Source organism: Dermacentor albipictus, chromosome 7 (assembly GCF_038994185.2).
Source record: "Dermacentor albipictus isolate Rhodes 1998 colony chromosome 7, USDA_Dalb.pri_finalv2, whole genome shotgun sequence".
NCBI classification, from domain to species: domain Eukaryota; kingdom Metazoa; phylum Arthropoda; class Arachnida; order Ixodida; family Ixodidae; genus Dermacentor; species Dermacentor albipictus.
Genome location: NC_091827.1, coordinates 11,711,818 through 11,739,282, shown reverse-complemented (window position 1 = coordinate 11,739,282; position 27,465 = coordinate 11,711,818). Strand labels below are relative to the sequence as shown.

The following is a 27,465-nucleotide window of genomic DNA, read 5'->3' as shown; positions in this document are numbered from 1 at the left end:
AAAGTGGTGAGAAACCTGTGACAGCCAGAGTGGCGGTATTATACTCACGCTAATATAGGTCAGCAACACTGCGAGCCGCTTGTGTAAGCTAGGCCTTCATAAGCGAGGTCTTCATTCCCCAATATGGAGAACCAGTTTCCAGAAGACGATCGAGATAACTCCGACACTTTGCTGCTGAGGTGAAATGAAGGATAGCGAAAGTCTTCAAGACAATTAATTCTGTGTAAAGAGAAAACGAGTAAGAAGCTGCCTTTTTTCGGCTACCCGCTGCCAGGCAAGGTACCGGCATGGAAAACGACGACGTAATTGACTTTACAGCCTGACATTGAAAGTATGTGGGAGACCTAGACATATACCACTTCTGCGGTAGGAGAGATACACTGTAATTTCATTTCACGACTTGATGTGAAGAAGAAAGAGCCAGGGTATAAAAGACTGGGAAATGCTGTGAGCAACAAGGTTAATATGACACCAGGTTGATATTTTGAATAATTCACACAGTGAATATATTTGGAAACTTGATTGGCCTTTCATGGTATGTGAGCTTGATTCATTTATGGCGGCGACTTTCTACCTATGACAATGGAGACACAGTCACAAGTGACCCATCATCCTAATTTGGAAAGCACGATGCTCGCCGTACAGAATTGGAACGGCGGTCAAGCCAACTGCTCAACATACGTCCACCATAATAAGCACATGCTTACAGCAGGCATAAAGAAAAGTTCACCGGTGATTACGATACTGATTGATGCGAAATTTGAGTGCAGCTCTTATTGATTTCGCGGTATATTGAGGCATGGCACTGGTTCCCGCAACCAGTGGTACAGCCACTACTCGCGGTGCTATACAAAGTGTTTCCCGTAACTTGTACCGAGGATTTAAAAAAAAGTGGTTAGCAGCAGTTGAATGAAATGAATGGCATATGGTTGGCCATCATATGACGCTCCTTAGAGAATTTTTATATTCAGCCTAATTAGTTAATTAACTAAGAAGAGTAATGCAAGACTTTTATATTCACTTTAGGGCCATGTGCGTTTTGTTGCGTTGTAGTGTGTTTGTTTAATCTCTATTTACCGTGATAGGAACCCCATATGTGCATGTTGAGAAATAGCACAGTGCTCGTATAAAGAAACATGTAGTTTGCATACTCAGCAGCAGCGGTATGAAAATCAGTATTGCAGTACTGTACATCCCGTCCGCGAGGTTTCACACACGATTGAAGCAATGGTAGCACAGTGCATTTTCAGCCACGCAGGGAGCACTCTTGAGTGCATAGGCACTCAAGAGAACACAGTTGTCCACCCATGAACAGTCAATTTTAAGTATGACATTTTTATTTGACAGCAGTTCAGTGCTCGAAACTGGGTTTGAGTTGTGCATCCGTCCGTCAATTTTGTTACGCTGACGATGACAGTTATTGTCAGTGACGTGCTTTTGTCGTCATTAAGCCCCCTCGTTATTCCAGTCTTCCCTATCGTCATACCGCGAAAAATAAATAAATAAAGCTTTGAGCACAACCGCCACAACTGGGATTTCAATCCATGTCATGACATATTACATGACATGGATTGTGAACATTAGGCACCCTAATTACTCAGCCACCGTGGAACAAGAGCGCTGGACAATTACTGCAATTTTATGTGTTTCATGCAGACGCTGAAGGCTTTGGCGCCTGTAGATGTACTTCGGTCGCCATAAAAAGCAGTATTGTAGTTACAAGCAATACTGTGGAGTAGGGTGCATTGCATAAAAAATTATTTTTACAAGAGGGTGGTTCATTACCGTGCCATTATTCGTTTTCATGCTTGTGGAGTCGTACATGACTATGATTATGACCAGCGACATACATGTGAAATATTCAATATAGAGGAAGCGCCCAGAATGAGGCGGTTGGAGAAAAGGGGCGAAGAAAACTTTGATGGTGTCAACACCAATAATGACGTCTAATTGATTATACAAGGTAGTCTTTTACATAGTATATAAATAACGGGATTTGCAGCCCACAAGTGCCTGATATAGCGGAACTGCTAATTTACACACAAGAAAATAAAATTCCGTAAATGACACTGCGCCAGTTTGCTCAAGCCAAAATCATAACTGGACATTCATAAGAAATACTCCGTTCTTTTTATTATAATTACCTATAGAGAACACCCTCGTAACGTTCGTACCAAGACGCTTAATTGCTAGGAAATGCTCCCACACAAATGCAAGCCGCGGTTTGTCAAAGTCAGAACAAGGTCGGCCAAGGAGGTTTCAGATGAAGCGCGTGTTCATGAGACAAGTGCATCTTAACGCGTTGCTGTTATTCTTGCGCTGCATAGCACTTGCAGTTTACTCCAAGTTTATGTGTTATACAAGTTCACGCGTTCGCAAGTTCCTTGCGAATAAATAAATGGCGGCATCTTTCCCCTGAAATTTATAGAATGGATGCATTCTACGTGTTGGAAACGTCTTGTTCGTTCGTGCAAGCTTGTCAACACCATAAAGCACGATCGACTTGTATGCGTTCTGAGTAGCTCCCATCAAAAAGTATAATAATGTCTAGAGAACCACCGCAATACGGAGCGGAGTTGAATTTAGTGAGCTTTGTGTTAGAACAACAGATCAAGTTGAGAAATTAGGCTAATCTTCGCCATAGAATGTTCGATGATATTAACAACGTTCAAATTAGGCGCACTATATGTGTGACAAATGTTTCTTTATATTATTCAGGTACAGCAGGCAGGCTTGCCGCAAAAGCCCGACCATTGCGGCGGAATCCGAGTGAGTACGATTGGCACCGCCTGCAAACAAGGTCAGATCGTTGACTAACACCTGACAACTGCTATAGGATTGCTTGAACAGGAAATACACCTGCTGCGTGGGTTGCTGCACGAAAAGTTCACACCACTCAGTTATATGATATAAAGATATGCTTATCCATGCCTTGCTGTTCTTTCGTCCCAACAGAAAAGGAGGGCTCGTTTTGAAGCTGCATAACTACTACTTATAATGTTCTTGATTTTCACATAATATGATCAGTACATATGCCTGCCGATGCTAAAGAAGTAATTGATGTGCGGCACCTTGCTGTTAGGTGCATTACATAGTATGAGCTCAAAATTAGGATTTGTTGAACAATACATTAGAATTATATCATGAGCATTATGTTACAGTGAGGCTGTTCACGGAATATTGTTTGTAAATCGCCTTGTTTTTAATAGCTTTGTTTTACCCACACGACAGCTTTCAAGCAATTAAATGGATACTTTTGAAATGAGAAACACACCGGGCCATCGGTTGCATAAGCAAAATGTGGCAGCCTCGTGACAAAGGCACGGTGGGTCTTGAATGTGCGTGGCGAACTAATTATGCGGAAACGAGATGACTGAGGTATTGCCACATTTCCGGCGTCTCTCCAGGCACCACAATTAAGGTGAACGTTACTGTGAATGCATTTAGATATGTTTTACCCCACAAGTGATTGACGGTGAAGTTTCCCATCAGCCATCTGGTGTCCCAACGACGCAGAAACGCCGCAGTGGCGGCGCAGAGCCTGCCATCTTCAAGTCAAACGCGTAGCAAATTCTGGTTTGTCGGCCCTTTCACTGAAATGGCATAGTGCAGACTTTAGCTTTAATTGATATCCAAATATAAAAAAAATTACGAATTATCTCGGCAGTTTTTTGTGCATTGGCTGTTCTTACGGAATGTTATCGAACGTACTAACGTGAAACCATGCAGCTATGGTAGCAGAAAGGCGGCTTGTCGTGTCATTGGCTTGGATACTATAAATTACGCAAACATACGCGCAAATGCGTTGAAGTGTTTAAAGCCGTAGACGTAGAGTCCTGAAACAATTATTACCTTTTTATTTCTCATTCGCTCCCGAGTGCTCACCTTTTGAGAGGATCGAAACGCGTAGTGATGCTGATAAATGCACGACCACGACAGAAGGCTTGCGTACATCTTTCTCTATTTCTAAACGCATCCTCGGCAATTGGTCCTAGTCCTACCTGCCTCAGCTTTCGCAGTCATTGCTTTTGGCTAAGAAATAAAGTAGTATTAACATTTATTCGATAAAATTGAAATAAAAGCCTGAGCAATGATTCTTAATGGCGCTGGACGGCATCACAGGATTGACCGCTTTCCAGTTATCTAGGTCGAAGGCACGTGATAATCGGCCAGAAGTACGTCGCAAGCGTATTCGCTGGGAGGAGATAAAACGTGACCTCTTGCAACTCTTCGCGGCTCGCGCATTGCCACCGTCATAATGACGCTCGTATTTTCCTAGAAGTGTAGCCGCATGCTTTCCGCTACAAGATGTTTACATATGAAGATAACAGCGTAACTGCGCATTAGGGCATTATGTTGGGCGCATATCTATTAAATGAAAATGAACCGTGAATGACGTAAAACAAGATGGCATTCTGGCGCACACATTCGCACCTGTTAAGGCGTGCGTTATACCATGCCACAGTTGCGGCATTTACGCAGTTGCATATAGTCTGGGTAAATACATCGACCACTGTTTCGTTCAAATAATAGACAGTGCTGCATTAGACCAAATGGGGAAGATGGGCGCGGCACAAGCGACAGCATCCGCCTCGTGGGCTGTTCTCTCTTTATGAACAAATCTCGGAGATCATGGGTCGGAATGAGGTGGAGCAGCGCATTGCTCCCTCTGGACGCTGCTACCTGTGGGATAAACATTGGTTTATTAGTCCATATTTATTGCATTCAAATTTATTAATAAGGCACCACATTCAGTTACTTAATCCGCACATGCGATATGCATACGGATCTGAAACTTGAGAAGTGATACAATTGGCGGAGTTATTAGGCGAGTCATTGCATCGCCAAAATTATTTAACTGGCCTGTACTACCCTGCAAAACTGGTATCGGCTTAAAGCTTTCAAAATATGCTTTCGCGAGAAGAATGAAAGAAAAACACAAATACGGCGGTAGCACGGCACAGCTGAACGTACACGGCCATTTCTTTCTTATGAGGAACTTATGCGAGAATTGCATCGAGTATCATCGCACATATGATGTTTGTAAGATCAGCATGATTATTATGTGTATTTATATGTGTTTTTAGAAGGACCTAAACACACCATCCGTAAGCCTGGGTCTCACGCAACTGGTGAGTAGGTTAATCAGCTAAATCAAATAAGCGCTCTTTCCCAGCTGCCCTAAAGCTTTTTTTCCACCCTTGGTTGGGTCTTAACTTCGGGGGAATAAATTCGCTCGTTGCTAAATGAAAGCCTGCCGTAATGTTTTAGGTCTATAAGTAGCATACGACTGCCAATCAGGTTTGGCTACTCAGACGACTTTCTAAACAATAACATATTGACGTTACCGTTTGTTTACTCAAAGATAATTGTAGCGTGCATGTTATTTGGGGCATCCGCACTAGCAGCGGTATTTTCTGTATTGAAAGAATATTAGGAGAGGTTGGCGCTTTATGGTGGCACCGGATACTTCTTGTCACTTGGCAAAGGAAAGAAATTTGTGTAAAAAGGGAGAATAGTGACACAAAATATCCCACTCACTAGAACATTGGGTGAATAAAAAAATATACAGTGCAGCAGTAGATGAATCGCAAAGTTTTGTGCATGAGGTCAGTACACGTACGCATTTATAAAGTCAGATATTTTGAACAGTCAAAACACACAACATATGTATTACACTGTAAGTACAGGACAGAATTATACATATTGTGTAAAAGTTGCGATCACCACATAAATCAATTTCGAGCCCAGAACAACATTTATGTTACTGATTTAGCTTATTAGGATCATCTGAAAGTTTATATTTTCCCAAAATGCTGGTGTCCTCTAAAATCTTTTTCAGATCAAGAAGTCCTCTTTTCTGAAGTCCCGCAGTTGGCCATTAGCCAAGTATCTTATTTAGGGTGAATGGTCTTCTGTCTAATATCAACAGATTGGCTTACAGTATACCCTTCTTTGTGGATCGTATTTCGTGCACTTGAGAAGAAGATTCAAATGCCTACTCTTTCCTTATCGGAATGGCCAACAGCCCACTGTGTGACTTCTGCGGGTGCAACGAAACGATCGAGCATCTTCTTTGTCAGTGCTCTCGTTTTAACCCACAAAGAACTGTCCTCTCAGCCACCTTAAACAAACTGGACAAGCGCCCTATGACAGAAGACAAGATCCTTGGAACCTGGCCTACGCGAACATCAGCGCGATCCGCTATGAAGGCGCTGCTGCGATACTTGAAAGACACGGGACTTTCTGACAAATTGTGACAGTACACTGTGTGGCGCAGGACTGTACGGTGACTCTGCGTAAGACTAGGAATGCCTTTGCGGGTTGCTTGACAGTGCCCACAGGAATAGTTCGTGTGTACGTGCGTGTGTGTGCTTAGTTTTTTTTTCGTTTTTTTATCCTTCTTTCTTTCTCACCTATTGCATCCCCTTTCCCTTCCCCCAGAACAGGGTAGCCAACCGGAGATAATCTCTGGTTAACCTCCCTGTCTTTCCTTTGCCTTTCTCTCTCTCTCTCTCTGAGAAGAAGATGATGCACATCTTCGTCTGGATGGCCACTAGAACACTGCGGACTAGAGACACGTTATATCCTGTACAAGAAGTGCCTCGTAAATGAGCAGTGGTCTTACCATCCAGAGCTTTACAAGCTTCTTCTGCTAAACATGTAAGTTTCCCCAATATATTGAAAGAATTCAATACGCTACGTAGTCCACATTATAAGTGAATAGAAAGAATCCTAATAGATATTGTTGTAAACAAAGTTTCAAGAGCATCAAATCAATATAGCAGCGGTCTTACCATCCAAATTAATTTGATGCCCTTGAAACATTGTTTACAACAATAACTATTAGGATTCTTTCTATTCACTTAGAATGTGAACTCCTTAGCATATTTAATTCTTTCAATACATTGGGGAACCTTACATATTTAGCAAAACAAGCTTGTAAAACTCCGGAGCTCTTGTATAAGGGGCTTGCTACAACGACTATAAAGACTGTAAACACACTTCAAACTTTCTGTGTTTGTCACTCATACATGGTCCTCATTGCCTCTTAAAATAAATATATTCAGTATACTTATTTATATTAAAAAGTTTGTAAGTATAGTGTAAAACCGAAGCTGTTTATATTCTTCAAGGTAATCGAGGCAAACCCGGCCGAGGAGGCCCGAAGAAACCTGGCCCGAAGAAACCGGGTAAAACTGGTAAGTGCACCTAACAATCTATGATTTATTCATAGGAAGAAACGGCTGGGATGGTTACGACAAGAATACAGCTACGGCAAGCGCTTTTGCAGTGGCCGCTACTGCGTAGACCACAGCGCAATGTATATGCACCAATTTGTGCTCCTCGATGAGCACGCGCTTTTCTGTGTTGGTTTCACGAGCTACTGTTACATATACTTTGCCGCTGCATAACAAAGTGCCATGATCGTTACACTCACGTTGCTACCCTGCAATAATTGCGGAAACGTTATGGAAAGGATAAACAAATATATATTTTAGCAAATAAAAGATTGCTCATGTTTCCCGGATTCAAATATGTCCGTTTTCTTGAGTTGATGCAAGGAGCAGGGCTTTCCAAATCAGCCTCTGAAACGGCTGTTTTGGTGCAAGAGACAGACACACCAGCGCGGAAGTCAAAGATGGCGCCAGGCCGGTGTTGCATGGCTTTAAACACGCATCATTCTCAGTGATCTATTTTATTTATGTAAATATTCTTGCATGTGGGACTTAGTTATTTACTTATTGTCAAACTAAAAATTGCATTCGAGGCATGCCCCAGCACCATTTTATCATGCACAATATCATTTATGTAACATTTGATTTTAAAACATTTAAAGTTGGGGCATATAATGAAAAAAAAAAGCCTACGGACATTGGAACCTTTTGAACTGCCTCGGAGTGTCAAGTTCGAAAGAACGATATCTGATCTGTCGTTCAAATACTGGAAATGCACTCACACTTCTATCTACAGGAGGACTGCTGTCTTCAGTACGTGATTGCTCTTCCTGAAAAATTGCGCACGATTCCAGTGGCGATGACGTTAATTGTGTCATGACGGTCATCAGGAAGTGTGGCGCGTGCTAGTCAATGTGAGGAAAAACATCTAGAATGTTCAAACTTTTGAAATGGGGGTCTATACGTGCACCTGAATGCTTCTTCTTTTATTTGAAGTACTAGCCGTTTGACAAAAATTGAAATTGCAGCGTGATTTTTCCTCGTATGAAAACAAACGAATAAGCAGGCAAAATAAATAGACGAGAACACTCTACGCCGATCCAGACCATCACATATGAGTGCCATTGGCGCAGCGAGAACGTGAAACCCCGCAAGGGCTTCGGGCAGGTGGGAATAGAATTTGTAGGATACCACAGGTTTTACTGCAATTTATTAGATTGCATTCAATGTACTGAATGGTTATCATAGACAGAAAATTTTGTAGGATATAACCTTTTGTCGAAATTGGTGTCCTTGAAAGCTCCTGTTTAATAGCAGAAATGCCCGTACCAGCATCGGCGTAGAATGACATGGCCTAGTCACGGAACTCGAACAGGCCAGATATAGCAATTAACACTGGAGTTGCTTGACTCTCATGTGAGCAAAAACAGAATGTTTTCAAAATTCACGCAAACTTTAAAGTGTGCACATGAACGTGGTGCTGCTGAACCACAAGCACTTTTTTCCCTGTAATGCCGCGCTTCTAAGAGCACGTTTACAATCGCTTAACACTTTGTTTCAGTGCACGATTGACTTGCAGAAATTATAGATTGTAAGTGTGCGACATATTCACTTTCTGTATACATATTTAGGGCGAGGGCCCCGGAAGAAGGAAACTAAGCTAAAACCGCACGGGAGTGGTTCACAGAATTCAGGTAAGTGCAGCTGCTGCCTCCTTCAGAAATTGATGCTTAATATGATTGTGTTTAAGAGGAAGATTTAGCTCTGGGCCCGACTCCGACGCTACCTATTCAAATACATGTAAAACTCAGAAACGCTTTTCTGAGACACCCATGGACCGATTTTAATGAAATTTGTTAGGTTTGAGACAGCAAGTTAAATTCTAGTGACTGCTGGAAGCGGAATTTCGATTTAGAGCCTGAATGTTGTTAAAGAAATTTTCGAAAACTCGGAAGTGAAAAAATAGAAGCACGAAGTTAAACATTCTGTAAACGGCATTCATTAGATCATTCAAAGCGGACAAATTCAGTATGTCAATTTATTTCTTACGTGAATTCGTTACGTTGTGTATAAGGGTTCTTCAAAAGCTGTATTTTCATATTACCAAATATTTTGAGATTCAGATGTTAGATATCCATTTTCTTTGCTTTACATGCACTATTAGATGCAATTCACAGAATTGTGATATCATTCTTCATTGCTGAGTTACCAAGTGGTGAACTTGATAGTTTCGTATTCTGAAAATTTGCGATTTCTGCCAATTTTTACTGAAAAATCAACGACCTAAATAAAACATTCGAAACAAAAAGTCACTAGATTTTAAGTTTGTCTTTTAAATCCAACAAACCTTGACAAATTTGGCGCCGTGGTTCCCGAGAAAAATGGATTCTTCTTTTGCATGAATTTGGATAGGAGCACTCGAGGTAATGCTTGCTCTTAATATCTAGCTCTAGAATTTGGTAACAGCCTTTTCCCGAGTTTCTGTTGCTGGTGATGTGTCCATGTGTATATTCTTTTTTTACTTTCTGAATGGGCGCGTCAGCAAGTGAAACTACAACAGCAGCAACTACAACATGCGCTGCTTTCAATCGGGCCTTTATGTGAAGTTCTACTGTGACCCAATTCTTGGTTTAATTTTATTATTCAATAGCAGGATCACTACTATAATTTAGGCACTCACATTCGGTGCGGGACGGCGAAAGCCGCGCAGTGCAGCGAGGCACTTTACGCAGAAGTCATACAATAATCTTGCCGAATGTTGATAGATTTTATAGCTTAAAGTAGAGCCACCAATAGAAAGTGCCCTTCTTAACGAAGTCAAATTGCCGAACTGCTTTCTTCTTAACCTATTCGTCACTTTTTTTTTGCACAACTCGATCAGGACAGTAAAAAGAAACATGCAGTGTTCGAATGCCTTCGTCACATCTAATTTGGTACATGGTCATAATGACATGGTAGTAATCACGACTCAAAAAGGTACTACTCGCCGTGCTGCAAGCGCGAACTTCAGCAGATCTTTTGAACAGCGTGCTCTTCGTAATATTGGCTGGTTTATTGCCTCACAGCTGGACTGCAGTTTGGCCGGTTGGCCAAATCTTTACGCAGCCGCACCTTTTATACCTAAAACACGTCAGGCGTTCAGAGGGTAAAGGCGCTGAGAGGGGGTGGTGATCCTTCTTCTAGGAGGTGTATGGGTTGAAGGACGGACTTCGGGATGAAAATCAAAACTTGGGAGTATTTATTCTACATTATGTACAGAGAGGTGAGCGACAAGTAACATTTGTACAGTCATTACGGGCCGGCAGCAACTCGGACGCTGCGGCCCGCGGCAAGAAGTTCGAGAGAGGTGAATCCGGGAATCAGGGAATCAGGGACTGTCCCAGAATGCTCAGGTCTCTCTGGAAGGCGTCTTATAAACCCTTCGAGCACTGGAAGTCACGTCATGTTCGACCAATAGGAGAGTCCGCTCCGATGACGCCACTTTCAGCCAATGGTTGGCGCCCGTATCGCGTTGTCACACCCGGCGGCTCTCTGCGGTCTTGCCTCGCAGTGGTGCAACCCACTTCTTCTAAGATGGAGAAGGAGGGGGGCGCTCATGCTCCATTGTACAAGGGCCCACCTGCTTCCAGTGACTCGGCTCCGCAGCGGTGGCAAATGCCTTCTTCAAAGGCGAAGGGGGACGATTGAGCTCCATTGTCCCAGGGCCCCTTCTAATCCCGGCGGCACACGACCTGGGGGCCGCAAACTTGTTTGCACGTGTCTCCTCTGGAATGCGCTTTCCTGCTTCTGCATTCCTCAATTAGCTGTGCTGCAATCCGATGTGGTTTGGGGAACTCGAAGTAATCGCAGGAAACAGCTCCATATCTAACAGAGGACAGTAGCTCACGTGCTCCGGGGCCGGAGCATTGTCATTTGAGTATGTTTGCAATGAAATGTGTAAATATAACCTGGTTGCGAATAAGATTGAAGTTTAAGATAGCAGCGTTTTATTTGAAGGCAATAATACGACATCACATTGGTTAATCGGATGCCTCAGACACTAACTCAGCCTAACTATACAGGAAGCGGCAAAAGGCATTTCGAGCCTTTTACGTCTGGTAACGCAGCAAAAAATCTAGGCCTTATGTTTAGCACAGATAAATAGGGAATTATGATCTTGAATCCTTAGGAATTACCGGCCCAGCACTTTTGTTACTACAAAATTACTTAACAGACAGAATGCAGGTAGTAACCATTACAGGCGTTCATTCTAAAACCGTGTTCACTAATATTGGCGTGCCGCAGGGTTCCATATTGGGTTCGCTTTTATTCTCTTTATACGTCAAAGATCTGCCTAACTACCTGTCCTCTTCGAAATGTATACTTTATGCAGATGATACTACTATCTATAATTCCGATAAATGTATTACAATTTTGCTATCTAACCATAATGGCGATTTACACAGCCTGCAGGAGTGGTGCCATACTAACCAGCTACAAATAAACCTATCGAAAACAAAATTTGTTGTATTCACTTCCCACCAACGAACACTTCACTCCATTCCTCCTATCTCTTTGGGCGCAAGTCCTATCCCTGCAAGTTTTCCATGTAATTATCTTGGCATAGAAGTAGACAGACCTCTTAAATTTATTGAACACTTGAGCAAACTAAAACAGAAGATTACCTACGGGATTAGGGTACTTCTAAAAGCACAAAACATGTTTGACCATAAAATATTACTATCATTATACTTTTCATTTATACATTCCCACATTAACTACTGCGTTACTTGCTGGGAAAACACTTACGTAACCCATTTAAACCCATTGCAAATCCAACAGAATCAGGCTTTTAGGATAATTGCATTTAGCCCATATAACAACAACGCCTCATATCTTTTACGAACTAATCATTATTTATTTAAATACTAATATTACCAGGGTTGCAATAAATAAGAACTTCATTTTACCCAAAATACATACTAATTATTGCAAACAGAGCGTCCATTTTTCATCTATCGCATTCTGGAACACGCCACACTACCATTAAGGCTAAACCCCATGAGCGTGATTTAGTGCGCGACAGCGACGAGCGACGGCTTCGAGCGACGGATCGGGCCGTCGCGTGACCAGATCGCTCGGTCTTGTCGCGCGATCGCTCGGTTCTGCAAATCTAGAATTCATCGCTCGTCGCCCGGAAGTGCTATGAGCGACTAGCCAATAGCGCGAAGCCGGAACTGGATGTACATAACTCAAGTACTTCCGATTGTCGCAGGGAACGAGCAAACGATTGAATTTTTATACGTGCAAGGATAAGAACCTACTGCAAAACTTTCAGAAATATTTTGTGCTGCTTTTTACAGTAAAACGCATCAACTTAAGGTAATAAAGCACGCGTCACACTAGTTTCGGCGCCTATATTGCTGCCCTCATACCGGAAACACTGGGGAGACATCGCTCAAAGTCATCGCTCGCATGGGGTGCAACTTGTAGGCGACGAGCGAACGCGACAGCCATCTTCATCGCGTCGCTTGTCGCTGTCGCGTGCAAGATCGCTTGCATGGGGTTTATACTTTAGACATAGAAACACTTAAAATTCACGAATTCAAGAAAATACTCAAAGATTACATTCTGTGGAATACTGATGCCAAGTCCATACTCACAACCATTCTTTCACGGGGCCTTCATTTCATTTTCATTGCCATACCATTTTGCCTGTTTCTGCCTCACATATACATTCGTGTTAGCAAATTATACTGTGTTGGTCACGTCACCTACGCTGTTACTTTATCAGTTATCAACGAGATTGTGTTACAGTATTTTTATTTCATGACATTTACGCACATGTAATTAATTCTTCAATCATGCTATCCATACTAAAACCTGTAATTGGATGGAAAGAATGGAAACAAATGTTTATGGAGATTTACAAGAAATGGAAGAAAGAAATTAGAATGGAAAATCTCAGGTAACACAAGGGCAATGCCTCGCTATTTAAGGCTCGAGCTGGTTGCCGAAGGACAAAGCCCTACCGGAGCAAACATTCGCAACAAGATGAGGTACGTGCATCCTGCAGCAAAAGACTGCAGCGCACTACTACGTGCCACAATGTTCCGGTCGCAATAGACGACGAGGACACGCCCAGCACACTGACGGTGCGCGAGCAGTGGAATCGGCGGAATCAGGCTTCCGCTTGATTGATCGGGCTCGGCTAAAACTATATTTGGGGGACACCAGGTACTAGCGTCTGTCTGGTTTTTCTTCACCCGTAAAACCACTCAGCACATCCTTATGGAATGCGAAGGGATTTGTCCAGTAAGACCCGCGGAAGTAGCGTGCACCTTCCAGAAGCGCTTCGATTCAAAGGGGACGGAACCATCCACTGGTCAGCAGTCGAGATGAGCAAGAGATGTTTAGAGCATTGGTGGAAAAAAAGCAGGGAAGAGATTGATGCGACCGGAACCTGTACAGGCACAGGTAGCATTACAAGGTATATAGCGAAGTTCTCAGGAAGAGAAAAAGGATTAAGGAGATGTAAACAAGAATGCTAAAATGAGAAGCATGCCTAGCATACTTCATTAACTAAAGCAGGCTGGGTGACCATTTGGCACCGCGCCGTTTCAAAGGGGATGTCAATAAATAATCGAGCAATTTTGCTGGCCTCCATCACAGATATAATCATCACGTGGGACATCATCGCGCTTCCTTGGGAGAAGAAGTTCCACAATTCCGGCTACACGATGTCTGAAGCGTTATCGTCATCACGTCATTGTTGTCGCCGTCGCCGTACTCTCGTCGCCAGCACCCTCAGTTTTATGGCATCGTTATATTCGTCGTCAGACCAGTTGCTACTGTTTTGGGTGGCACCTGAGCCTTTGTTTTTGAATGGCCCTCTAAAATAATTATATTCCCAAGGCTGTCCCATGCAAGTTAAATCACAAATGAAGTTTTAAGGAGCATCATCTAGATTGTTTCTTCACGGGTGTTCTCGAGTTTAGTATCTTCATTGGAGTTTAGTTACATTGACTCAATATTTTTCTATTGAGTTTATGAAGGAGTAAGTTATGATTGACTTTGTAGAACGCTTTCGAGAAGTGAGTAAAAAGGGTCAGTAATGAAAACAGCCGAGATAGCTGTCTAAATAATAGTGAACGCTGACAGCTGAGTATCGCACGAGAAATACTTCCGATACATGTGTCTCGAAGAGGCAAACAAATTGCTGCCATCGAGTTTACTTACGGAGTGCATGAATATGATGTGCTTTAATATTTTGAGAGGAGCGAAGGTGAGAAATATCTCTTTATGATTAATAAATTGTTTCGGTCACTATATTTATAAATTAAAGAGGAAAGCCAGTTTCACGCAGTGAAAGCTGTGAAAACAACCAAGCTGGTGGTCGTTTCCTAAAGTTAGAGCTCATGTTTGGAGCGATTCTCATGAAATCCTTTCGTCTCGTTGCGTCGATTTGCTAGATTCCAGCTTCGCTTCCGGATTGCGCGCACTCTTAAGTTGAGTGAGGTTGTGATTCAACCACAGTCTATCCTGCATCTCGCAGCTGTGGCCGCACTCACGGTCGAGCAATGCTCCCTTGAACTGTCCATCGGCACCCTCCGTGGGAGGAATCTCTCTGCGTCGACGTCTCTGCTCGTCCTACTACTCTCGAAGTTGGGGGTTAGCTTGCCTCTGCTGGCGCTTGGCTTGTGTTGCCTGCTCATGAAAGGGGGGGTTGGCTTGCCTCCACCGGCGCTTAGGTAGCGCTCCCCGTTCTCGATCCTCGACGGTTAGCGGCTTCCCTCCGCTGGCGCTTTGCTTGCGTTTCTCGCTCTCGAATTTCGGGATTTGCGCAACGTCGGCGCTGCAGCTCTCGTGCGAGTTGCCGCTGCCGCTCGCGCTGAGCGGAATTCATGGGGCGGAAGGGCGCGCGCCGGCGAAACACCAACTTCTATACCCCATCTTCTCCCCCTTCCCCCGGGGCGCGATCTGCCCCACTGAGTCACACCGGACGCCGGCCGGCGAAGGGTCGACCTAGAAGAGCTTCGCTGTTAAAGAGCGAAGTAGTGCTGCGAGATTGTACGACTGGAATAAATGACATCTTTAAAGAAGTGAAGCATACTGGAAGTTTTTTACTCGGCAGTATTATTTGCGAATTTATTGTTTGCGCCAGTGATCCCGCTCACGTACTTGATGTTAGTCGTTTATTGATAGTTTTATAACCCGTGATGATTTCATCAAAATTATTACTTAATATTTACCATTATTCACCGGTTCGCCTGAACGGCGGCGCTTATGTTATCGGATCAGCTACATCTGAAGACGGATGCTAAGAAATGTGCAGCTTCGGAGGAAGATGATCCTCATGAACTAGGCACCATTTTCATTATCGCCGAGAGAGAGAGAGAGAGAGAGAGAGAGAGAGAGCGATAGAATGAGAGCTTACCTAAAGAGGATGTTAATGACAATAATACATCCCAAATTTTACGGCAGGAAGTTATGGGGCACATCGGTGCGGCCAATGCAGCACCTTTCTTGAAGACTCAGTGCTCTCTACTTTCCTGTCGAAAGTGCTGTGTCACGCTGGTAACGTGCATGCCGTTCGTGACTTAGACGTACCGGGCTCGCAGAGTTAAAGAAAGGAAATACAGGAAAGACAGCTGACCATTATTGTCGTGGGACAAGATAAGACCCAAAGGGTGTAAACTTTTTCTTAGAGTGTAATACACAGTTGACCCTAAAAGGATCTCCACGGCGTTCTAAGGCGCGATGGGACCTCGCCAACTGCTTTCAACTGATGTAGGGCCGTGGTAGTGACGAACTACATCTGAGTCATTACTATTTAGTAAAGTTTATTTTCCTCCTTGTTACAAAGGAGGAAGCCGGTCGAAGGAAACCACTGCAGCGCTTATACAAACTCTTTGCACGTAATATGAAAGACAACATAATGCCAATTCATGATCTGTACGCATACCGCCTAATAACTAAATACATTACAGAGGTCAAAAATAACGTCTCGTTCATTGCAAAACTGGCATCACTGCAGAAAAGAAATTTCGCCTACGCAACCAGAAACACCGATATTTGGCACATACATTCATTCAGAACAGGTTACGGACAACATATGCTCAGAAACACTCTTCCACATCTCTTAAACCTGTGCCAACATTACAATTTAAATCTCGAGGAGCGAGATTTAACGCGAGGAGCAACCCGAGAGTAGAAGCAAGCATGCAAGCCACCAGCAACCACCAACGGCAGCAAGATCAGGGAAGCCGAACCAACGGCAAGCCACCGCCGCGACGCGTGACGCCGCCGCTGCCAGAGAATGATTACAAGGTGGTATACCGACCAAGAACCGGCATGAAACTGTCAAGCTGGCCGGACGAGAAGATCACCGAAGGACTTGCAAGGGCAAGTGGTTCCCCTTTCAAAGAATTTTGCGCGAACGTAACCATCCAAACGCAGTGGAAGCAGAACCTGATAATTGCCAGCACCGCAGACGAGGACTACGCACTGAAACTCGGTTCCATCAACAGCATCGAACTTGGGGCGGCCACATACGAGATGACGCCGTACATCAAACCGCTCCCAGGAACAGTACGTGGAGTCGTGCACGGCATCACTGCGTGTACGACGGAGAAACGACTTGCGGAACTGCTGGCAGCCAACAACTGTGGCATCCTGCATGCGAGGATGCTCGGCAAATCCACCTCAGCAGTTATCACCTTCGAAGGTCCGCACATCCCTTTCTATGTGAAGGTGGCCGGCTCGTACACACGTTGCCGCCCATACCGCAGATCGGTACAGTATTGCAAGGCCTGCGGAGAAATCGGCCACCGGCAGGACGTATGCCCCAACCCAGACAAACACATTTGCAACAGGTGCGGGGTGGAGAACCCACAAACAGATCATGATTGCCAGTTGCAGTGCAAACTATGTGGGCTACCTCACGAGACGGCAAGCAAGGAGTGCGAGAAAAGGCTCAAGCCAAGACCCCCACCCCTGTACGTGAGGGAGAGAAGTAAATCAAGAGGCCGACAACCACCTATAACAAGGGAGACAAGTTCAAGCTCCTCGGAATATCGAACAAGTAAGCCACAGCAAGAACAGCAGAAGATCAGCTGGGCGGAAGTGATAGCCAGTTCCAAGTCGACAACCGACCAATTTCCCTCACTGCCGACACAAGAGCGAAATTCGAGATACGAGGAAACCATCGCCTCCCTCAGAAGGCAAAACGCCGACCTGATGAAGCGGAATGAAGATCTCATGAAGCGTCTAGAAGAGCAAGAAGGACGTCAGGAGGAACGGGACAAAAGAGCTCAGGCCAGGGAACAAGCCCTGGAGAGGAAGCTCCAACATCTCATTGAGCAATTGCAAAAACAGCAGACATCGACCATAACGCCAACGCCGCCGAGGGAACATACTCCCCCGATAGAGGACCTAGAATCGGGAATAGAGTACAAGGTGAACAAGGCCCGAACCGAAGACAAGACCGAACTGAGAAATGAATTCCGAGCCGAACTGGCTCAGGCCGTCGACACCATAAGCAAGTCTGTGGCAGCCACCGTCCAAGCAGCCTTACAAACGCTCCGCCAGGAGATCACCCAGATGGGCAACGAGCTCAACCAACGCATCTCCATCCTAGAAAGGGAAAAAGAGCAGGCAAGGAAAAAGCCAAAATATCCCATCAGAGAAGCCCAGATGAACGAGACTCTGGGAAGCCAAGATGGCGAATAAAATAGCAAAGAAGAAAGAAGCGACCGAAACCCTCAAAATTTGGCAGTGGAATTGCAGAGGAATAAATCGGAAACGGCAAAATTTACTTCACCTATGCACCCTACACCAACCTGACGTCATCGCGTTACAGGAAACAGAGACAAATAATATTACGATGCGTGGCTACAAAACGCACATTGCCCAAGGAAGGACCAGGACCGCCGTCCTCATCAAGAAGCACTACACGACGCAGCAGCACGAAATCAACCACAGAATCGAGCACACTCTGATTGAGCTGGTTCCTCCCAAGAAAACCCTGCAGAGCCTCTACATCCTGAATGTATACAGTCCTCCGCGCGACACACTAAAGGACTTGGACAAGTTACTGAGAGAAGTGAAGAAAGTCACCGACGGTCAGAAACTTCTCGTGGTGGGCGACTTTAACGCTCCACACGTGGCTTGGGGCTACCGATCAACCAACAAGAAGGGTATGGACGTGCACAACGCGGCACAACACCACCAGCTGACGTTGTGGACCGATCCTCTAATACCAACTAGAATCGGCAACAGTGTCTCCAGAGACACCAGCCCAGACCTGACCTTCTCCACTGGCTTCAGGCAAGTCGAGTGGTCGAGACTGGACGAGACTCTGGGCAGCGACCATCATATCATCCAGACCGAAATCATGCACCACAAAACCCCTGTGAGATTAGGTCAAGCCAAAATTACAGACTGGCCTGCTTTCCGCAAAGATGAACACCCCAGCAGCCTAGAGAACATCGAGGAGTGGACCAAGAACGTGATGGACTTGGTTACCAAGTACACAAAGACCATCCAACTCACTGCGGACAATCCCGAAGTCGACCCACACCTACTTCACCTCTGGGAGGCCAGGCGAGGACTTTTGAAGAGATGGAAGAAGCAGAAGAGAAACCGCAAACTCAAGATCCGCATTGCCGCAATCTCGCGGCAGGCGGAGGAGTATGCTGAAAAACTCGGACGTCAGAACTGGAATCAAGTGTGCGACCAGTTACAGGGAACCCTCAGCAACCGAAAGACCTGGGCCATTTTAAAGACCCTTCTGGCGAAGACGGAATCAAAAACTGTCACGGGGCAACACATACAAAGACTTATACACAACTTCCAGGGAACCGAAGAAGAAGCGCTCGAAGCCATCACTGCGAAATACATCGGAGACGAGCAACAACGGAAGACGCAGCCAGTCATTCACCCGGAGTACGAGGGGGAACCCAATCCGGATTTAGACCAGCCTTTCACCAAGTCGGAGATCGTGGCAGCCATAAGAAATCTCACAAGAAACACGACGCCCGGCAGGGATAAAATTAACAACAAGACCCTCCGTAACCTGGACGACGGGGCGACGGAGAGTTTGTTAAAGTATATCAATGAAAGCTGGGAGACGGGCAGTATACCGGCTTCCTGGAAGCACGCGGACGTAACGATGATCCCGAAACCCGGCAAGCCCATCAACCTACAGAACCTGCGTCCGATCTCTCTTACGTCATGCGCGGGAAAACTCTTCGAGCACATGGTCCACAATCGTCTCTCGCCCTACCTGGAAGAAGGTGGGCACCTGCCGAACACTATGTTCGGTTTCCGGCCTAACCTCTCCACCCAGGACATTCTACTTCAGCTTAAAGAAGAAGTCATCGATGGCCTCAGCACATGCCACAAGAGTGCCATCCTGGCACTCGACGTGAAGGGAGCCTTCGACAACGTCTCACACGAAGCAGTGCTAAACAGCCTACAACATACCAACTGCGGACGGCGGACATACAACTACGTCCGGGACTTCCTGACGGGTAGAACGGCGACCATAGGCCTGGGGAATCTCAGGACCGAGAAGTTCCCAGTACCGCAGAAAGGAACCCCCCAGGGGTCGGTGATCTCCCCGTTGCTGTTCAATATAGCGATGAGGGGATTGCCGAACCTCTTGGAGAACATCAGGGGTATCCGTCACGCAATGTATGCAGACGACCTGACCATGTGGACGTGCACGGGATCGGCGGGCGAACAACAAGACGCCCTGCAGGAAGCCATCGACAGGACCGAGCATTATCTACACCACTGCGGTCTTTCATGCGCGCCGGAAAAGTCGGAGCTCCTGATCCTCAAAAAGAGGACAAGAGGGCGGCCTCCGCAGGACACACCTGACCCAACGTTGACACTAAATGGAGTCAACATACCCAAGGTGGACACTCTTCGTATTCTGGGCCTCACTTTCCAGAAGGACGGTGCCGGTCTCGCCGCCATTAAAAAACTGCAAGCGACAGTTATCCAAGTCGCGCACTTGGTGCGAAGAGTGACAAACAAAAAGCACGGCCTGAAAGAGCAGGACACAATCAGATTAATACAAGCCCTGATAATCAGCAGAGTCACTTACGGCACCCCGTACCTGGGTCTCAAGAACAGCGAGAGAGACAGATTGAACACCCTAATACGAAAAACCTACAAGCTGGCCCTGGGGCTTCCACCGACGACGTCGACGGAGAAGCTGCTCAGCCTGGGCATACACAATACTTGGGAGGAACTTGTAGAGGCCCACAAGACCAGCCAGATAGAGCGACTCAAGCTCACCAGCACGGGTAGGGACATGCTAATAAGACTGGGCTACCCAGTCGAATATGAGTCTACAAAACAGCGGGTTCCTCTACCCCTGAGGGAGAAGATCACGGTGGCCAGCATCCCGAGAAACATGCACCCTGAATACCACAGAGAAAGGAGGCGAGCGAGAGTGAAAGCTCTACGTAAGGCCTACGAAGGACCAAAACAAGGAGAAGTACGATACACCGACGCGGCAAAGTACAAGAACAGAGCGGCCCACGCTATCAGCGTGATCAACGGCCAAGGACAAGAGGTAGCTGCGGCCTCGTTAAACACTACAGACATCGACTGCGCGGAAGAAACGGCGATAGCCCTGGCGGCCACTACGGGCCAGCGAGAGGAAGAACTAATCACAATCATCACCGACTCGCAAACAGCATGTAGAAATTACCAAAAGGGCCGCATTTCCAAACAAGCCCTGAGCATCCTTGAAAAACGAGACAATTTTCCTGAACTGTACATTGTCTGGGCCCCGGGACACGAGTCCCTGGCGGGTAATGTAGCGGCTAATGCCGCTGCCCGAGATCACATTCTCCGGGCTATCCCACCAGGTTCACGAGCACCGGTAGACCAACAAGATAGCGTCCCGAAAAGATACGCCGATATCCTGAGCCACTACAGGCTGAGTAGGAGGATCTATCCACCCCCGCATCCCCAGCTGACAAGAGAAGAGGCGGTGATGTTCCGAAAACTACAGACCGGCACATTCCCGCACGGCACCCTGCTACACGCGATGTACCCTACGAGCTATACCCACAAATGCGCTTTCTGCTCTAGGCCCAATACCCTCTACCACATGGTATGGGAATGTCAGCAAAACCCATCGACACCGCCCATCACCGGACCAGCCGTCGAGCAGTGGGAGGCCCAGCTGACAAGCTCGAGCCCTGAAGACCAGCATCGCCTGGTGAGCAGGGCCAAGTTATCAGCTCAGGCCCACGGCATCCTGGACTAGGGAAGCCGCCCACCTCGGACGATTTTACCGTCGGCTCATTTCTACTAATAAAGTTTATTCTTCCTCCAACGCACCCGGTCAAAAGATTTGCGTCATTTTGTTTCACTTATAAGTGAAAGGGCGGCACTTTCTGTCTGAAATGTACGACATATTATGCACATCACTTTGTTTTTTGGAATTGTACATTTTTGTAAAAATTGCCATTTGTAATATTCCTTTTTGACTGTACTGATATGCTTGTACTGTTTGCCTTTTTTTTCTAAACATCATGTATTGTATCGGGGAGGCGAGAGCCCGTCAAGCTGGATATGTAGCTTTTTCTCTCCCCCTCCCACATCCTTGAGATGGAAAATAAAGGCATTATTATTATTATTATTAAAATGCTTAATGTATCACGTACTCAACCATGAAGGATGCAAAGCAGATGTGCTTTTCTTTTATTTTGTAGGTAATGAACATATACACGACCACATTCCGATGGGGGGACCCGGAGAATATGGAGGATACGGTGGCATGGGTGAGTACAGCAGCATCCGCCATAATAAAACGAATGCTTCATTATCTTTTTGTTCAACGACCACTCGAAGAAGATGTATTTCCTAACTGCAAGCGTTATCCGTTTTTCCTGCGCATCCACTTTTCTGACGCTTTTTTTTTTATGCGAGGGTAAATGCCTCTGGGCATACATGGGTATGGGATGGGGGTGAATAAGGATGATTAAATGAATGAAAAAAGATTTGCTGACGTAATGAAGTCCAAGAGGGATCGATAATGCGGTCCCTGCGTCCAAGCAGTGTAATCGCTCGGATTATGCGGTGAGAGCCCCGCTGCTGCGAGGTGCCGGAGCCTCGTCGGTTTCAGTGCAGGGCAAACCCACAGCAGGTGGTGGATGGCGGCTGCAGCATTTCGCGACTTGCAGAGTGGGCACTCAGGACGAGGATATAAAGGGCGAAAGTGCGGCCACTTCCTAGTCACGGCAGGAGTGAGGGCAACCCCGACCCGGATCCTCCGAAGCGCAACCTCCTCTGCACGGGTAAGAGCGCGGGGGAGGTTTACCGCACACGGAGGTATGAGAGCATGTGTGCGGCGCCGGAGGTGCTCCTTTCTTGATAAAAGGAGGGTGGCATCATTTAGATGAAAGAGTTGAGGCAGTGGCGATGGAGAGGTCGCTAGAGGGATCACAGAATCCGCATGCCTTTGGAAGCTTAGAAGGTCGCGTGGGATCCACTCGACAGATATTGGCTGCGGGATGCGCGCCGCCAGATGATGGATCTGTTGGCATATGTCAGGGCTGCGACTGACGCGTCGCAGAAGCCGCGTCGCCTGGAGGGCATCAGTACGGATGACGATGCGGGCCGTGGGGGCCACGGGAAAGGCGGCCACAGAGCACAACGCTTCTCGGACAGCAAGGAGCTCAGCACAAAAGGAGGAAGGAGGTTCTTGGATTTGAAATTGGGTCGTCTTATTAAGGGCAGGTGCGCATGGACAATAAATTGCAGTGGTTGTTTCACAGTCCTGAATGCTTGCATCAACGTAAAGGACGATGGAGCCAAGCGAGATCTGCGCAACAAGGAAGGGAGTTTCCTTGCAAAGCATTGCAGAGACTGCTTTAATTGCCGCCCTCAGTTTGACAAAACAAAATTTTTGAAGTATGGAAAAGACAGGTATGAGTGGGAAATTGTGGAGGCCTTTTTCATCAAAAAGGAGGGGAACGCATGCGTCAGCAGGCCGTCCATTATGCTTAGTGACAAGGAGACGACTTTTTTAGAAGGTTTCATTTAGGCTTCATGTTAGAGTGATTATATTTGTTTTACCGTCTGTCTTCCTTTTATTTAACTAGTTTTTATTTTGCTGACGATTTTCTAGTGGCTCTTAGGCTTTTGTTGTTTTTTTGACGCAGACGCTGTTCTTAGACCTTTATCGTTCATCACTTCTGTCCATTTCATTCTTTGTCGCGTGGTTCTTTTTTTTTTTCGCGCGGTTACATGTTTTATCAATATTTAGGTCAGTGACTATTAGAGATTTTAGTTTTGACGCAGACACTATACATAGACGCATTTTTTCATGTTATTTCCGTGTTATTCGTTGGTCATTATTCCCATCGTCGTGCGGGTTTTATCACTGACTGTGCCTTAGGTGTTTGAAGTGTGTTATGTTGTGGTTAGATTGGTTGGTAGTGAAGTGTAGACGGCACTTTTTATGTATGGTTTTGTCCCCGTTGGCTTGGAAAAAGGCTGTACTAGATCAGTTGGCTCCTGTGCTGATCCACGTGTGGTTCTTGTTTGCTCCTTCGATAGCTGTACAGATAACATTCCTGAATGGTCGATAGATTGCTTTTTTTTTACTTCTAAAGTTTTGTGCGTGACTCGGCGTGAATAACCTACATAAGGCAGGCTTGTTGCGAAAATAAACTTAGTTGTGAGTGGCGCCCGTCTTGTCGTTTGTGTTCTTCTTCCTAAGTCCTGGTCTTCTGCGCCTTGCCTTTACCTATGCCAGGCGAAACTCAGTGAAGTGATAACTAGATGCTATACAATTAATGGCAATGCGCACACGTTTGCTTACTCTCAACCTATGCAGCGAGTAATCTCACGGAATGTATTGTTTATCTCCCGCAAAGGTGAAAACTTTATTGGGATCCAATTTTTATGCTTATGCACTACATTCTTCAATAAGTTATGCAGAAGAGTTATAAATATATAGGGAAAGTCACCGCTGTGTGCGCGTTGCTCCCTAGTGTGTGTGTGTGTGTGTGTGTGTTTTTGAGCTGTGTCCTTTTCCAAAATACTGCCTCGTTGGTCTTCCATCTGAACGCATAACCACTTAAGAATATGTAGCGCATGAGTTGGTTTAAGATTACCATCCCCTCCCGATCCCACCTAATACACATCAAGACTCTTCTTATACAGTCACACAATATTTCACAGGCAAGTGTTAGTGGTGCTCACAATGACTCGTCCACTCTGGAAAAGCTAGCAGCTTCATCGAAATGTTAAAAGATGGCACTGTTCTTGAAAACAACATAATGCAGGCCGCTATATCGCAGAGAACATTTGACGTTCCTATATGTTACGTTTGTGAAGCTTGAATCAACAATTATTTGTAAGTGCTACATGTTGAACTCGCACTCCTTTTATGCTGTTAGGTGGTGGATACGGAATGATGGATCCGATGATGGGAGGAATGGGAGGCATGGGTAAGTACGATTGCTCCTGCGTAACTAGTGAGAGTTCTCTTTTAAGTCTCATTGCTGGAGCTATATCAGCAAGCTCATTTTTGACCGCACCTCACCTGTTTTCTCTCTATGAGCCCCCTTGCGATATACCTCGAAACACACACTAGGGCAGCAACGCAAAAAAGAAACTATAACACAGGAGATACAAGATCTTCTTTCACTTTTAAAAGAAAAATAAATCCGCTTGCTGTCGTGTGTGTTAGCACACGACAGCAAGCTCTTGTGTTAGCAACTACACGTGGCTTCTAGGGCATTCTACGTCTTTTATTTCAATCCAGGAAAATCAAAACCGATAATTTGAATACTTTCTCCGGAAAAAGTCAGACGGTGCAAAGACGGCATTCGCAAACAAGAGCTACCACATAGATGGTGACCGAATAAAAAAAATGGCACACTAGTGATCACTGCTAGCGCTAGGTTGCTGAATATAGAGGTGCCATCGGCCGACGTAAGATGCCATTAGTATACGCCTGCTTGGCCAAAGGTATATAAGTGCAGTAGATACAGGTTACCTTCGCTAATTTGATGCTACTGCAGCTGTTAGATTTTCGTAGCCGCCAAAAATGACGAGGCTCTTCACGAAAGGGTTTTCGCGAAATTGTCGTGGCATTAGGTACTTTTTGCACCCTTTCGTGCCGCTCACATAAGGGCCTCGGCCTCTCTAGCCGCATGCCATTATCAGCCAAGCGAACATGCAGCAGGCATGACCAGTGGCATGCTATTCCTAATAAGTATCATTCCCGTTTTGGTTGTTTTGTGGCATGTCACTTCTCATTTCAACTTGTTTACTTCCTACTTCATGACACGTTGATGAATGGCGTAAGTAGTTAATTATGGTACTAAGTTATCTACACCAACTATATATATATATATATATATATATATATATATATATATATATATATATATATATATATATATATATATATATATATATATATATATATATATATATATATATATATATATATATATATATATATATATATATATATATATACATACTATTAAGTACGGTTTTGATTATGTGACGCGTTTCTTAAACATCCATTGCCCCCCATTGCACAAGCAAACCTTCACCCACTAGGAAGAACGTGCGCGTGTCACAGGCATTTACTAAGCCCAATCGATCTTGGGAAATAGAAGAGTGGTTAACACCCTCGCACCTGCAAGCGGAGGTCTATAAATGCAGGAGTGTGGTAATATGCAGTATATCCAATAAGAATTGAATATTCTTTGTTAACAGATTCACATTCATTTGATATATTCATGTTTCAAAAATGTGAATATTTCTTTTCTGCCAAATGTTTGGGATACGAGTGGTTTAGGCAACATGTAGGGACGGACTCAATATGTCTACACTCAAATGGCAACTGGACCCAGCTAGAGGGAGCGTAGCTGAACCTTACAATGAGTCTTCGCGCATGAAGTGCTGAAAAAAACCCACAAAATTTAGAAGGGAAGAACGCGATCGATAGTCACCCAAAGCATGTATATTGACTTATATTCATCATACGTCATCCCGCAAATGCAGATGATTGAATCACTCTACTTCAATTTACTCGCTGTACATAATCCACGTGAGCTGTCTCATGTTTACGTCACCTGAATGCGAATTATCCAGTGGATATACTTGCTTCCGATTTTTTTTCTCTTCATTGATTGTTGCTCTTATATTTTTGCTTCGTTTTACTTTTTTTACAGTGAACATGACTGAGGTACTTCCAGGCTTCTTATACGGTCTGGCACATACTGAGAAGGAACGCAGTTTATCACTAAGGGCCACGAATGGTTCAATGACGCATAATGGTGCCCCTCTCTTAATATTGTAGGGATCGAGCATAAATAGCGTTTCTTTCACTTTGAGTTTTTTAACAATATATTCTTGTCATACATTCGCTAACATCCGCATGATAGACAGTGGGCCGGCCAAATACGAATAGTTGTATTTCCTTTCTACCTCGCACGGTGCTCTCATTGGCGCAACCACGCGTCTGCTTAAATTATACATTCGCCTACGATAGAGGCCGGTAATATACCACGTTAAAAATAAAATGGGAGGGCTTTTGGGCTGACCCTCACACTGCAACTTTTCTTTTGGTAGGATATTATTGCCTGGTAGTAGAGGCCTTACATAATTCCAGTGGAACTCAGTGATGCTCTCTGCTGTCTTGCATCAATCACTGAAACGTTCTTCTTCTGTCTTGCAAGCTTGGCATCACGCACATCTGGTCCTTTAGAACACAAACCTGTCATCATTGCTCCAGACGCAAATTTATTCTACATTCTTAAGCAATCTTTTGAAGGCAGAAGGAAGCCGCACATATTCTGAATTTGAAGGTACGTACCACAGCGTACATGCCAAGATAGTACACGCAACTTGCAGACAAAAATTTCAATGAGCGGTACAATAACAACAGGGTTAGATACATCATACAACAGGGTTAGAACAAGAACAGATACAACAGGGTTAGAGCATCATACGGTACTAGAAATTAGAGACAATAGAACGAATAATCCGTCTTCAGCAATGAATGAACTGGGCAGCTAGGCAGGTACTCATGATTTTGTTTTTTCGGGATGGGGGGGCAACTCAAGGTAACTCTTTCTACGCAAATTAGGGGGGGGGAGGTAGGTAGCTTTACAGGTACAAATGAGAATAATACCCCGCAATTCGGCATAAAGACGCTCAAACCCGCAAAAGAGAATTGAAATAAGCTGTACCTCACAAGTACACCTGTGAGATAAACCTTTGCTTTACTTGGCAAACAAGGAACCACATCAAA

At 45.1% G+C, this 27,465-nt stretch overlaps 1 protein-coding gene across 5 annotated transcripts in view; it reads left to right on the top strand.

The window, feature by feature from the left end:
* Positions 1-27,465, top strand: part of LOC135904454 (peroxidase-like protein 2) — a 77,980-nt gene that overhangs the window by 2,613 nt on the left and 47,902 nt on the right. For all 5 annotated transcript variants that reach the window (XM_065435270.1, XM_065435272.1, XM_065435271.1 and 2 more), the window contains exons 2-7: positions 2,719-2,769; positions 5,088-5,132; positions 7,137-7,202; positions 8,810-8,872; positions 21,896-21,964; positions 24,590-24,640. In XM_065435270.1, the coding sequence (XP_065291342.1) occupies positions 2,719-2,769; positions 5,088-5,132; positions 7,137-7,202; positions 8,810-8,872; positions 21,896-21,964; positions 24,590-24,640 (345 nt within the window). The remainder of the gene's footprint in view (positions 1-2,718; positions 2,770-5,087; positions 5,133-7,136; positions 7,203-8,809; positions 8,873-21,895; positions 21,965-24,589; positions 24,641-27,465) is intronic.